The sequence below is a fragment of the Mobula birostris genome, chromosome 19, assembly GCF_030028105.1.
Source record: "Mobula birostris isolate sMobBir1 chromosome 19, sMobBir1.hap1, whole genome shotgun sequence".
Taxonomy (NCBI): Eukaryota; Metazoa; Chordata; class Chondrichthyes; order Myliobatiformes; family Myliobatidae; genus Mobula; species Mobula birostris.
Genome location: NC_092388.1, coordinates 2,631,846 through 2,646,819, shown reverse-complemented (window position 1 = coordinate 2,646,819; position 14,974 = coordinate 2,631,846). Strand labels below are relative to the sequence as shown.

Genomic DNA, 14,974 nt, shown 5'->3' with positions numbered 1-14,974 from the left:
CTTCTAATTCTATTTTACATTTGGAAACGTGTTGTATTTTCTTTTATGCTAGCACTGTTTCGTAGGAGTTTGCCAAGAAGAATGTAGTGTAGTGATTTTTAATGTGTTTATTTGTGTGCAGTGAATAAAAGATTTTAAAAGATTAGATTTATTTGTTTGTCACATGTGCGACGAAACATTGAAATGTACAGTGAAGCGCATCATTTGGTCAACAACTAACACAGTCCAAAGATTATGTTGGGGGAAGCTCACAAGTGTGGCCATGTTTCCGGTGCTGATGCAGCATTATTTTGGTACATCTCTGGAATGTGGGAGGAAGTTGGAAGCGGACATGGCCAGAGGGAGAACGTCCTTGCAGACGGTTGTGGAAATTGAAGCCCCGTTGGAGATTGTTAGCACTGTGAACTGCTTCACTGAGACTACTGGCATGTTGGGTTGCGTTTCAGTCTGATTGAACATATACCGCATGGGATCCACAAAAGTGGCAAAGAGACAGCTTGCTCACTTGCTTTTTAACACAACCACAGTTAAAAGCAGCATTTAAACTTCAATTTTACGTCCAAAGATCAGTGTGACTTTCGTACAGGTATGAAACCTAGCAAACATTACTTTTCATAATTATCAGAACCCTAGAGATAATAAAATATTTTGATGTACTGGTACTTTAGTACTGTAGTTGAAACCCAAGTGCGCACAGAGTGAGAGACCATAAGACATAAGAGCAGAATTAGTCCATTCGGCCCATCGAGTCGGCTCTGTCATTCCATCATGGCTGTTTCGTTATCCCCCTTAACCCCATTCTCCTGCCTTTTCCCTGTAAACCTTGATGTCCCAACTAATCAATAACCTATCAGCCTCCACTTTAAATATACTCACTGACCTGGCAAAGAATTCCACAGGAACCACAGCGTACCAGGAACACACAATGGTAACTGGTTTGAGTAATTAGCTTCTGTCCATTTTCATCGACAGTACTTTTATTTTTGTCTTCAGGTTGTTTGACGTTTGCACCGTGTCTCGGACAGACCGCGAGACTAAATTGACTCTAGTCTTTGAACATGTTGACCAAGATCTGACTACGTATCTGGAGAAAGCCCCAGAGCCAGGAGTTCCCCCAGAAACAATAAAGGTACAAAAGTCATCCTGTAATGTTTGTGATAGCTGGACAACTGATATGCAAAGAAGTGTACATGTAACAAGGCATGGGGCATTTGAAGTTCAGACGTGGACTCACCCTGAGCCTGTGGCAATTGTGCTATTCCTTTGTGTGGTTCTTTTGCAAAGGGTTCCCAAAAGTTTAACTTGCAGATTGAAGCAGAATGTGATCTTTAGCATTCATTTCCAGTGGACTAGAATATAAAAGCAAGGATGTAATGCTGAGGCCTTACAAGGCATCTGTCAGACCGCACTTGGGAGTGTTGTCCCCTTATATAAGAAAAAATGTGCTGGCATTGGACAGAGTCCAGAAGAGGTTCACAAGAATGATTTTGGGAATGAAAGAGTAATGGTATAAGGAGTGTTTTTTGGCTCTGGGCCTGTATTCATTGGAGTTTAAGAAGAATGATGGGGTAGGGGGTGGGGAACTCATTGAAACCTATCAAATATTGAAAGTTGTAGATGAAGTGGCTGTGGGGAACATAGTGAGCAGTTTTGGGCCCATATCTGAAAAGGGATGTGCTGGCATTGGAGAAGATTCAGAGGACGCTCAAGAGAATGATCACAAGAATGAAAGGGTTGACATTTGAGGACTGTTTGGCATGTACTCTCTGGAGTTCAGTAAAATGGGGTGGGGATCTCATTGAAACCTACCAAATATTGAAAGGCCTGAATAGGGTGTACGTCCAGAGAATGCTCCCATAGAGAGAGAGAGTCTCAGAGCAGAGGGCACAGTATCAGAACAAAGGAACGTCCCTTCAGAACAGTGACTTCTTTCACCAGAGTGTTGTGAATCTGGAATTCATTGCCACGGGCAGCCATGGAGGCTGAGTCATTGGGTGTATTTAAGGCGGAGGTTGATGGGTTCTTGATTAGTCAGGGCATTAAAGGTTACAGGAAGAAGGCAGGAGAATGGGGCTGAGAGGGATAATAAATCAGCCATGATGGAATGGCAGAGCAGACTCGATGGGCTGAATGGCCTAGTTCTGCTCCTTTGTCTATGTTTGCTGTGAAAAAAAACTCCAATTTCCATTAATGTGAAGTTTACAATGTTCCCTTTAATCCCATGTAGCATGCAAATAGTTTAAACTGATTGGTTCGGAAACATGCATTTGACCATGGCAAGTATCAGGTTACATGTCTTTTCCAAACCTTTCCTTGGAAGGAAACTAAACCAGACTCTAATACACCCTCAGCTGTCATTTTGAATGTACTGATTTGGCATGGTGCTAGTCTGAATATTACTCCAGAACCAGCAACTTTTGACAATTTCCTGCAGGTGCTCTGGTTTTCTCTCACATTCAGAAGACATAGGGGTTAGGGTTAATAAGTTGTGGGCACACTATGTTGCTACCAGAAGCATGGCGATCCCTACATGTCCTTGGACTGTCCTGGTCATTGAAACAAATGGCACATTTCACTGTATGCTTTGTGTGTGTGTGTCTGTGTGTGAAACACAGCTAATATTTTTAGTGACACAATGAACAACATTTCCCAAACTCCACCTGGTAGAAGCTGTTAATTTACAAAGAAGCTGTGTTTCAGCACTGGAAGCACCCAACCGAAAATCGCACCTAACAGCACCCTATATTATCATAGTCTGGATCATTGACTCAACCACCAGTGAAGCACCTTTTGGTAAACAGCAAATTAATTGTGTTGTGTACAGTAAGTGATAGGAATGATTTAATTTTTCTCAAGGTACTCAAACCATAAATAAAACCTGAAGGGGGGCTTCTTCACTCAGAACAAGCCAAACATCTTGAGAGAGAGAGAGTTGTGGTTTGCGTGAATCACTGAACCAGCCAGTTCTGATATGGTCCGGAAAGGCTGGTTATCTGAAATTGATTAAATTTAGCATCAATTCCTAGGCATCCAGGTCAAAAGATCAGATGTAATTACTGTAGATTCAGATTCATTTACTTATCACATGTACAATGAAGCATACAGTGAAATGCGTTGTTACATTAATCACTAGCGCACCTAAGGTTGTGCTGTGGTCAGCGCACAAATGCTTCTACACATACAGACACCAATACCAGCAAAGCAAGCCTCTTTCCAACCCTCCCATCCACTCATCCCTCACTCACACAGAGGCCTCCAACACCAGCATAAGCCAGCTCCAAACCTTCAGCCCTTGTTTCCAGAATTTGGCCCACCAAGTTCAGATGGTGTGTTCATATTTGGGCCAAGGGTTTCCAGAGGGAGGAGTGGGAGGTGAACTTTGTGGTTCACATGAAAGGCTATCGACCAGGGCATCTCTTCACAGGTGTACGTTGTAATATCTGGCTTTAGTTTGTTTTACCATCTCACAGGAATATGTCCATAAAACAATCTGTCACAATAGGAGCTTTTACTTGGACATCTGTGATTGCGCAAGGGTCTGCATACCAGCGGTGGCCACTTTATTAGGTACACCTGTACACCTCATTAATGCAAGTATCCGGTCAGCCAATCATATGAGAGCAACTCAAAGAATAAAAGCATGCAGACATGGGCAGGAGGTTCAGTCGTTCAGAGCAAACATCAGAATGCGGAAGAAATCTGATCCAAGTGGCTTCGACTGTGGAATGAATGATGGTGTCAGAGGGGGTGGTTTGAGTATCTCAGAAACTACTGATCTCCTGGGATTTTCACACACAACAGTCTCTAGAGTTTACAGAGAATGGTGTGAAAAACAAAATAAAATCATTCGGATGAGTGGCGGTTCTGTGGGTGGAAGTGTGTTGTTAATGAGAGTGGTCATCTCTGAATGCAAAACACATGGAACTTTGAAGTCAATGGGCCACAGCAGCAGAAGACCATGACATACACACAGTGGCCACTTTTTCATGTACAGGAGAGGATATGTTGAGCAGTGCATTGCACAGAAAATGGTATGGACTGAACAGTGTGTTACACAGGGCTTAGTGCACACTGTTCCACAGGTTTGGCACCAGTATTGGTGGTGATGCAGTGCACACTGCTGTGAACCGACCAAACGTCTGCTGTCAGCAAGGAAGAAGACTAAAGAGTGGTGCAGATGAGGGGCTTGGGGTAATTAACTGGAGTGACTGAGTAGGCAGAAACTGTTCATCCATTCTAGAGCCGAACTGAACTATTCCAGGGAGAAATCAGGGAATAATCAGGGAATATTGCGTCACCCACTGTGTAGTAGATACATGGCATTGTGTCCCCAAAGGCTTGTGATCAGTTGGGGCATTGACGCTAAATTTGGTAGAACTGTGTTTGGTGCAGAACCAGAAAAATGGAGTTTTGATACAAATCAGACGCAACCTGATCCAAAAGTAATTTATTAGCTATGAAGACAATAAATAGCTTTATATTTATTTACCGGTTTCCCAGTAGTGGGTGGGAGAAGGCCAGAGACATTTGCACAGTGTGGAATTGGCTAATATAAGAGGGCAGAATTTTAAGGTGATTTTAGGAAAGTGAGGGATTTGTCAAGTACGTTTTTACACAGAGTGGTGAGTGTGTGGAACATGCATGTAGCGTGTGGTGATATAATTCATTTGATTTGTCTAATTAAACAGTTTCAAAATATGTGTCTGTGTTGTGGTCATGACCACACTTCTGGTGCTCCGCCATTTGACTTCAGATTCATTTATTTATTACATATACATTGAAATATACAGTGAGATGCGTTGTCTGTGTTGGCAACCAACATGGTTTAGAGATGCACCAGGACCAGCCCAAGTACGGCCACACATTCTGCCCACTGCTCAACAGAGTAACACAGAGCACAACAAGCAAACATCAACAACCACAAAACAAGCTCATTTCCTTCCTTCAAGCTTTGATCTTTGGTATCGACCCTCCTTAAAGTCCGGGTGTGTGTGTGTATATAACAGTCTGTCCTCGTCCCACCTTGTGCATGTTGAGGAGACACCCAGCCACATCACTGAACTTTGAAGGTGGGGAGGAGGCCTGACCTCTAACCCCTCCATATCACTGTCCCTAAAGCCTAACCTGAAAGTATGAACTGATTTTAAATTAACATTCGAGTTGTCATTCCTGTGTACTAATACTTGTTCACTTCACAACTGAAACAACTTGATTTTCACACCACGCTCGTTACTCCCCAACGAGTGACACTGTCGCTTTCTTCAAAACGTTGAACATGTTTGCTCAACAGCTTTTAAATTCAAGGCAGCTTTTGTAGTACACATAAAAAAGCTGGAGGAAGCCAGCAGCTCAGGCAGCATCTATGGAAAGCATAAACAGTCGAAGTTTGGTGCCGAGATCCTTGTTCAGTACTGGAAAGGGAAGGGGAACAGGCCAGAATAAACAGTGGGAGAAGGGAAGGTGATGAGTAGGAAAAGTAATGGATTGGAGAAGAAGGAGCCGGATAAGAGAGGAGAGTGGATTCGAAGAAGGAAGGAGAGGTACCAGTGGAATGTGATAAGCAGGTGAGAAGTGGTAAGAGACCATCGAGGGAAAGAGAAGCAGAAAAAACAGGAGCTCTTAATTAATGGAGTCCAGCTACTTTCTGGCAAACCTACACCGACTGTACTCTTCTATCTCTTTCCTGATATGTGCTGCCATTGTACGTTACTGCAGTCAGAAGGCGGCTTTGTGTAAGTTCTTACCCTCTGCTCTTTTGGATAATAGGAGTTGTCGTCCTAATCCTCTGGTTACAGACAAACTCGACACTGAAGGCAGCGCAATTGCAATGTGGATAGTTAAGTTTGTTGAAGAAAACCGTAACGTGGCATTCTGCAGCATTGTTGCTATTTATTAACTCAACCTGAGCCAGAATCTTTCCCGTCCATGTTATATGTTGGCAATCTGACGCCAACCTGATCTTCGCAATCTGTGTGTATATTGAGGTTCCCCCATTACAATGGTGTCATTACCCTTTTCTTGCTCCCTTTGCAATCTCAGCCCCACATCTTGACTACTATTCGGAGGCCTATATATCATCCCCAGAATGTTTTTTTACACACTTGCAGTTTCTTAACTCCACCCACAAAGACTCAACATTTTCTGACCCTATTGTCACCTCTTTCTAAAGATGTAATTCCATTTCTTACCAACAGAACTGCACCACTGACAGTGACTTCCTGCCTGATCTTTCCGTACAAAGTATATCCTTTGATGTTAAGCCTCTAATTGCACCACAAGTTCATCCTCCTTATTCCAAATACTTGGCTCATTTAAATACAGAACCTTCAGTCCTTCATTCTTTGCCCTTTTGAATTTTGCCTCTGATACAACTTAACTCTGCTCTGTCTGCATTTGTACCCAAACATTGGTTTGTCCTTCCTTACATTCACGTTACAGCCATCATCTACTTGTAAACCTGCTGGCTCATCCTCAGCTCTACCATGCCCTTTGCCATATTAGTTTCAACCACTTCCAACAGCTCTAGCAAATCTGCCCGCAGGAATATTGGTTCCCCCTCGGATTCAAGTGCAACCCGTCCCTTTTGTACAGGTCCCAGCTGCCCCAGAAGAGGTCCCAATTAACCAGAACTCTGAATCCCTGTCCCGTACTCCATTTCTTCAGCCAGTGTTTATCTGCCACCTCATTCCATTCCTCTCCTCATTGTTGCGTGGCACAGGCAGCAGTCCTGAGATTACTACCCTTGACGTCCTGCTTCTCAGCTTCCTTCCTAGCCCCCTGTATTCTTTTTTCAGGACCTCTTCCATTTCTATCTATGTTGTTGGTACCAATATGTACCACGACTTTTGGCTGCTCACCCTCCCATTTCAGGATATCGTGGATGTGTTCAGAACCATCAAGGACCCTGGCACCTGGGAGGCAAACTACCATCCCTGTTTACTTTTCACATCCACAGAATCACCTATCTGTCCCCCTGACTATAGAGTCCCCCATCACTGCTGCCATACTCTTCAGTTCCCAAACCTTCTGAGCCACAGGGACAGACTCAGTGCCAGAGGCACGGTCACTGTTGCTTCCCAACAACAGTACTCAAAATGGATTACTTATTGTTAAGGGGGATGGTCAGCAGGGTACTCTCCACTAGCTGACGTTCTCCCTTCCCTCTCCTGACAATCACCCATTTATCTGTAAGAAGTCTCTCCCCACGGAATGTAGGTTTCCTCCAGGTGCTCCAGTTCCCTCCTACGTTGAACCTCGACGCGGATGGGCTACAGCAGTGGGTTCCACTCTTGTAACTGATAACGCTGGCCACTGAGTTACAAATAACTGCCACCCCTCACTCCTTACAGCTAGCAGACAATCTCATGTAATTGCCTCAGCTTGCACGTGCTTCAAGCCTAGCTTCTGGTTACAGGTTTTTGTTAAATATCATGTATAAAATATGTATGACGAGAGAAGAGCCTTTCAAAAGTTCTGAATGAAAAGGAGCCCATCTCAGGAGGGATGTCTGTGGGAACTAATGGTGCAATCATCTGTTAAGTGATAAGGGGAGAGGGCAGATGTTCTTGTCTCAGTTGTGATGATAGTGCTTTAATGAAGCGTTAAGGCCAGATAACAAAATGAGATGAAAAGCTCGGACGTCTGCTCTCGTTCATGCCTGGTCAGCTTTGGGCATGATGACCTTTTCAAAACAGCAATCGCTCCTTCATTGTCCATGGTCGAGCCTGTACTTGTACACTGCCACCGTTGTCTCTGCTGGATCCATCTTGATACCTCAGCACTTTACTGAGCACCCCCCCTCCCATATGCAAAAGATAAGAAATTTACGGTTGCCAACACTATCCCTGTTCCTGTTCCGGCATGTCGGTCCAGGCCTCCTCTTCTGCCGCGGAGTCCATATTCCATCCCCGTAGCCCCCGACCTGATGGGATGGGCACTGATTTTTCAAACTTGCGCTCATAGTTTTCCCCTTTCCGCCCCCTCTTCAATCCCCACGCTGGCCTCTTACCTGTCCTCACATGCCGGTCACCTCCTCCTTTCCCTTCTCCCACGGTCCACTCTCTCCTCCGCTAATGTCGGGTTTCTCTTTCTCCAACCCTTTGCCCAGTCCGCTATCACCTCTCAGCTTCTGAATTTATCCACGCCCCACACCTAGCCTGTTCCCTCCTCCCCCCCAGGACCTTTTTATAGCTTCTTCCCCCTTCCTTTCCAGTCCCGAAGAAGGGTCTCGGCACAAAAACTCCGTAGATGTGCCTGACCTGCTGCGTTCCTTGTGTGTTTTGCAGTTGGCCCATTTTGTGTTACTATGGATAAATGTTCACAACCTTATTTCATCTTTGAGCCACTTACAGGATGAGGTAATAGGGCCTCTTGCAGCGTTCAGTGTGGGGTGCTGGCAGGAAGCCTGTACAGGGCTGGTGCTAACCAGCGTCAAAGCCCTCGAACAAGAACTGGCACGGCGGCATCCTCATTAATTCCTACATGTCACATCTTGTCATGCAAGCTGCGTCAGAGGAAATAACTGTAGAAATGAACGAAGCCCCCTCTCCCCACCACCATCTCCCACCCCCTAGGGTTCACTAAGTGGGCACAGTTGGCCGCTGCCCAGAAACAGCTACGGATTTGAGGCCTGCTGTTGGGGCCTCCCAGCACGAAGCTAGAGCTGAAGTATTAATGTAACTGGCCTGCTAGCAACAGTTTAGGATATAAACTTTTCCATTGTTTAACTGGTTCAGCCAGGCAGAAAATAGTTTGTTTCTCAGCCTCTTCCCACCCCAATATATTGCAAAGAGGAAACACATTTCCTCTTTACAATTGTTGCCTCTTGGTGGGATATTTATGATGAAGTAATCTGGGATTGATTGCAGTTTTTCCTCCTGGTAAAATAGAAGCAAACTGGGGTTTATTTGAAATTAAGTAATTTAATTAAAAAGTAGCAGATATTTACAACCATAACTGGCCATCAATTCGTTCAGAACCTGGCCTTTGGACTTTATTTATTTAGATATACAGTGTGGAACAGACCCTTCTGGCCTAGTGAACCACATCACCAGCCATGCACGTATTTAACCCTAGCCTAGTCAGAAGACAGTTTACCTAGTAACCCTGACGTCTTTGGTCTGTGGGTAGAAACCCCAGAGCACCTGCAGGATGCTCACAACACACGCGGGCTGATCGTACAAACTTTATTATAGAAGGCACTGGAACTGAACTTCGAACTCCGAAGCCCCAAGCTGTTGTGCTAAGCAGTTTCCCCTGTTGGTTTATTTTGCTAACATTCTGCCTGTGTGTATGGGGAGAAAAGTGATGATCAGTCCAATGCCTCCCAATGCACCATTTGAAGTGAGTTGGCACAGTAGCATAGTGGTTAGCATAATTACTTTACAGTGCCAGGGATTAGTGGTGAGTTCAATTCCTGCACCTTCTCCCCCTGACCATGTAGCTTTCCTCTGGGTATTCTGTGCTCTCCCACATTCCAAAGACGTACGGGTTCAACATTTGCAGGTTCTCCCCAGCACAACAGTTCAGAGAAGATTTACGAAGATGATTCTTGGAATGCAGGGGCTAACATATGAGGAGCGTTTGTCGGCTCTTGGATTGTATTCATTAGAGTATAGAAGAATGAGAGGGGATCTTATAGAAACGTTTCGAATGTTGAAAGGGTTGGACAGAGTAGACGTGGAAAGGCTGTTTCCCTTGGTGGGTGAGTCCAGGACAAGAGGCCACAGTCTTAGAATTAGAGGGTACCCAGTTAGAACAGAGATGAGGAGAAATTATTTTAGCCAGAGGGTCGTGGATCTATGGAATTCATTGCCACATACAGTTGGGGAGGCCCGATCATTGAGGGTGTTTAAGGAGGAGATTGAAAGGTATCTAATTAGTCAGGGTATCAAGGGATATGGGGAAAAAGCCAGAAACTGGAACTAGATGGGATAATAGTTTAGCGCATAGTGGAGTGGCAGAGCAGACTCGATGGGCCGAATGGCCTACTTTTGCCCTTTGTCTTGTGATCTTGTGATCCCTCCTCAGAGTGTGTTGGTTGTTGACACACATGACTCATTTCACTCTGATTCAGTGTGTGTAACAAATAAAACTAACAATTTATTCAGATCCACTGTTTTGGCCCACAGCAATTTCTCAGGCCAAAGCAACTACAAATGGTTTCATACAAACAATTTTCTCCAGTTGCTTGAGGTAAATATGTACAATATCCTCAACTTCCAAATTTGAGGATTTCCACCTTTCTTTAGCGACAACATAAAACATTACATCACAGAGAGGCCCACAATGTTGTGCCAAATTTTTAACCTACTGTTAAGATGAAACCCTTCCCTGCCTCATAGCCTTCAAATTTTCTATCATCCATGTGCCTATCGGTAAGAGTCTCATCATGAAGGATCCCACCCACCCTGCTCTGTTTGTACCACTCCCACCAGGAGGGAGGCTGCATAGCATCCACATCAGGGCCACCAGACTGAAAAACAGCTACTTTCTCCAATCAGTATGACTGATCAACACCTCCACCCACTAACCCACCCCTTCACACCCCCAAACACCACTACTTTATCATTTCCTCTGTACAGATACCCCTGTGCCTTAGGGTCACTTTATGGATGTACAATCAATCTATGTATATAGATTAACTTAAGTATTTATATTTAGTGGGTTTCTTTTTTGTTACTGTGTCCTTACTGTGTTTTTTGTGCTGCACCAGAACTGGATTAACAAACATCTCCTTTGTTCTCCTTTACACTTGTGTACTAGCATACTTGAACTTTGAATGCCCCTAATGTATCTGTCTCTACCCCTCCCTGTCTCTACCTGTCTGTCTCTACCTGTGTCTAGTCTACCTGTATCTGCCTCCACCTGTATCTGTCTCTAACACCACCCCTGAAAATTGTGTCCCCTGTATGAGCAATCTATTGCCTGTGAGAAAGGCATTGGCTGTTCACTTGATCTCTGCCTCACCATCTTGTACACCTCTAAACTTCCTTTCACTCCAAAGAGAAACAACTGAGGTGATCTGTTGTTTCTGCCCAGAACAGATTCTCCCGCTAGATTCTACCATTTGCCTCCAGCAGGGGCGATTTACACTCGCCAGTTAACCTAACGACCCTCACGTCTTTGTGATGTGGGAGGAAGTGTCGTGACCAGAAACAGGGAAACATGTGAACTCCACACAGACGGCATCAGCAGTCTGAACTATGCCCATATCCCTGGAGCTGAAAGGGAACGGCTGTGCTTAGTGGGCCCAGTTGCAGGGACGTCCATCTATTTTGCAAGCGGTCGTCCTTGTATTTGCACCTTTAGAGCGGGCAACGTGGGCTAAGTTTCTACTCCTGAAGTCCCAGGAGCAGCTGGGCAGCCCATGAAAGCTCAGCAGGCACTGAATGGGCAGAGAGGCACCTGTTTTGCCATGGATGCTGTTGATAGTGGGTTCTGGTGCATCAAACGGTCTGCTTTGCCCCAGCCTGAGAACCTTCAGGTGATGGAGCTGGCTGTGTTTACAACCTTCTGCAGTCTTTTCCGATCCTGTGCATTGGCGCTGCCATACAAGATGGTGAAGCAACCACACAAAATGCTGGAGGAATTCAGCAGATCAGCAGCATCCATGGAAATGAAATTTTCAGGCTGAGACCACTCTTCAGGGCTGGAAAGGAAGGGGAAAGATGCCAGAATAAAATGGGCGGGTGGGGGGTAGGTGAAGGTGGGTGGGAAAGGTAAAGGGCTGGAGTGGAAGGAACTTGATAGTGTGGACCATGGCTGAAAGGGAAGGAGGTGAGGCACCAAGGGGAGGTGATAGGCAGGTGAGAAGAGGTAAGAAGCCAGAGCAGGGAATAAAAGAGGAAAAGGAGAGGGGAATAAATTACCAGAACGAGAAATTTATGTTCGTACCATCAGCTTGGAAGCTCCCAAGATGGAATATAAGGTGTTGCTTCAACACCTTCAGGGTGGCCCCATCGTGGCACGAGAGGAAGCCGTGGTCTGATATGTTGGAACAGGAACGGGAAATGGAATTGAAAGTGTTTGGCCAGAGAATTTCGGCTTTTTGTGGATGGGCGGAGGAGCCCCAATTTACGATGGGTCTCACCAATCTGATCTAAATCTGTTCAACCTTTGGGCATCCATTATAGTACCTGTCTTAGCTTAGATTGATGCTGGGAAGTGTTTGGTTCATTTCTCGATGTTAATGGCCTCTGCAAATAAGAGTGTACAGTTCCCAAGCTATGTGAGGGTAGTGTTCCTGGGAACTGTCCATAAGCCAATTCTTCCCCAACTCAGAAACATCCGTGTTCTCTAGTTGCCGATACTGTATTACTCTCCTTACGCTCGCCATTATCCTTTGTTTTCATCCAATATTTTACTTAGAGATGATAGGTCAAAAGGGTTTATGCCACACCTCTCAGCAACCTATTGATTTTAACCCTGGCCTAACCACAGGACAATTTCCAATGACCAATCAACGTACTAACTGTATTGGGAGGAAACTGGAACCAACAGGGAAAACGTACACACACCTGGGAAGGAACGTACAGCCTTACTACAGTCGATGCTGGATTTGAACTCTGGCACTGAATGCCCTCGCATCGTGCTAAATGCTACACTGGCTGGGCAATGGCATCAGCACCGGACTTTGAGGTGAATGGTTCCTGGGTTCAAATCTGGCCGGCACCTTGCACGCTTCCCATGTTGTGCTGAGCTTCATAAAAAAAATCGACAAATGCTAAGGAAATGGAAAAAGTGACACCCAATGCACCCCAACGAGCAAGGAGGAACAATACAAATGCTCTGCCCATAATTCACCAACCTTACCCATAATTAAACTAATGGTAAATGTTACTGTATCCAGGCATCAGTGAACAGCATGAAACGTTATTAGTGTTATCATTAGCTTGAAAAATGCTCTAAAAGCTAAAGGGAGAATTTGTGTGCAGCCAATTTCTGTAAGTAATTGAGTTACTCATCCATAATTTGGTCTGGTAATTGTCCTCTGTTGTGTATTTAGATACACTTAGTGCTAGCAGAAGTTAGGCTGATCGTTATTTAGGTCAGCTTAGTAGCTAATCCAAAAAAAACATCATCTCAATTTTTCCATTTTGGATTTGTGTACTTTCCAGAGGACCAGAAACTCTGGTCCTGGGAGTTTGTCATCATTAATGCTGCGAAACATTAGTGTTGTGGTATAATAAGTAAATGCATGCAGCTTATCAATTGTCAAATCATTCCTGTTTCTTCATGGATGCTGCCTGACCTGCTGAGGTACTCATGCATTTTGTGTGTTGCCCCTGTCAATGTGCTTTGACTACCTGTGTTACTACAGTTTGCTGGAAGTCAAAACTGTAGAGAGGATGTTTCTGATAATGGGCATGTCCAGGAGCAGAGTGGACAGCCTCAGAATAGAGAGATGTCTCTTTAGAACAGAGATGAGGACAGATTTAACTAAAGCCCACTCATTCTTCACTTCTTTATTCACTGGCATAATCTGTTAGAAACCATTGGCACTTAGGGCAGTGATGGAGGGCACATTGGTCTCTCCTTGGCCATTCAGATGTAGAAGAATTCTTCGTTGCTGAACCCTTGAATCCTGAACCTGGAGGACCAGTGGACCTCTCTTCGTCTGGCCTCTGCCAAGAGTCAAAGCATAAAACCACGAGTATCCAGCATAGCTCTCCAGGTCATTGAGACACACGAGCTTCCAAACCCTATAGAAAGATTGTGGTCCTCTTGGAGGAGAGTTGAAGCACAATATTGCACGAGGCTTCACCTTTACATGGCTAACGGTATTATTGACCCACAGAGGAGGAGAAGATGACTCAGGTTGTTGTTTGTTTAACATGGCCTGCCTGGTTATTAATTCTTGTTCATACTTGCTTATTTCCTGATGGGCTAGCTGGAAGTCTCTCCAAACAAGTCTTCCCATTTAGAAATTGGAATGCTATGACGGATGAAAAGAGCGGGGCTGGATCAGATTATAGATAGCATGTCATATCAACCCCGAAAGGATGTTATGGCCATAAATACAGGTGTCCCCCGCTTTTCGAACGTTCGCTTTACGTAACCTCACTGTTACGAAAGACCTACATTAGTTCCCTGTTTTCGCTAACAGAAGGTGTTTTCACTGATACGAAAAAAGGCAGCGCACGCGCCGAGCAGCCAAGCTCCTCCCCCGGAGTCGGAACTGCATTCTCGCCGGCATTGCTTAAACACGTGCCTGTGAGCAGCCGTTTGCGAGATGAGTTCTAAGTTATCAGAAAAGCCTGAAAGGGCTCATAAGGGTGTTACACTTAGTGTAAAACTAGACATAATTAAGCGTTTCGATCGTGGTGAACGAAGTAAGGACAAGGTAAGTTTGGCTTGTGGAAGTTGACGAAGATGATGTTGAAGAGGTTTTGGCATCCCATGACCAAGAACTGATAAATGAAGAGCTGGTGCAGTTGGAAGAGGAAAGGATAACCATCGAAACTGAATGCAGTAGCGAACGGACTGAAAGTGAAGTCGTCCAGGAACTGAACGTGAAGCAACTGCGTGAGATTTTCGCTGCAATGATAAAGTACGACTTTAATTTTGAAAAAGTATGTCGGTTTAGGGCATATTTGCAAGATGGTTTGAGTGCTTATAAAGAACTGTATGATGGAAAAATGCACGAAGCTAGCAGTCAAGCAAGCCTTCAGCAGACAACGAACCTCAACCTTCGACACGAGGCAGGCAGACACAGAAGAAGCTGACCTGCCTGCCCTGATGGAAACAGACGACACCTCAGTGTCCTACCAGCCCAACCCCCGGGCCGCGGACCGATACCGATTCGCGGAGAATGCAGAGGTCGCCGGGACGCACCCAGCGCATCTTTTAAGAAAAAAGCCGAAATAAACAAGCTAATTAATTAGGTACCGCCCAGCACATAAATATCGGCCCAGATCAGAGGCGATTGCTGATTGCGTCGCCTCTGATCTGGGCCGACATTTATGTGCCGGGT

General features: G+C 45.0%; 1 protein-coding gene across 7 annotated transcripts in view; it reads left to right on the top strand.

Moving 5' to 3' along the window:
- Positions 1-14,974, top strand: part of cdk6 (cyclin dependent kinase 6) — a 93,083-nt gene that overhangs the window by 20,642 nt on the left and 57,467 nt on the right. For all 7 annotated transcript variants that reach the window (XM_072283131.1, XM_072283127.1, XM_072283126.1 and 4 more), the window contains one exon: positions 994-1,129. In XM_072283131.1, the coding sequence (XP_072139232.1) occupies positions 994-1,129 (136 nt within the window). The remainder of the gene's footprint in view (positions 1-993; positions 1,130-14,974) is intronic.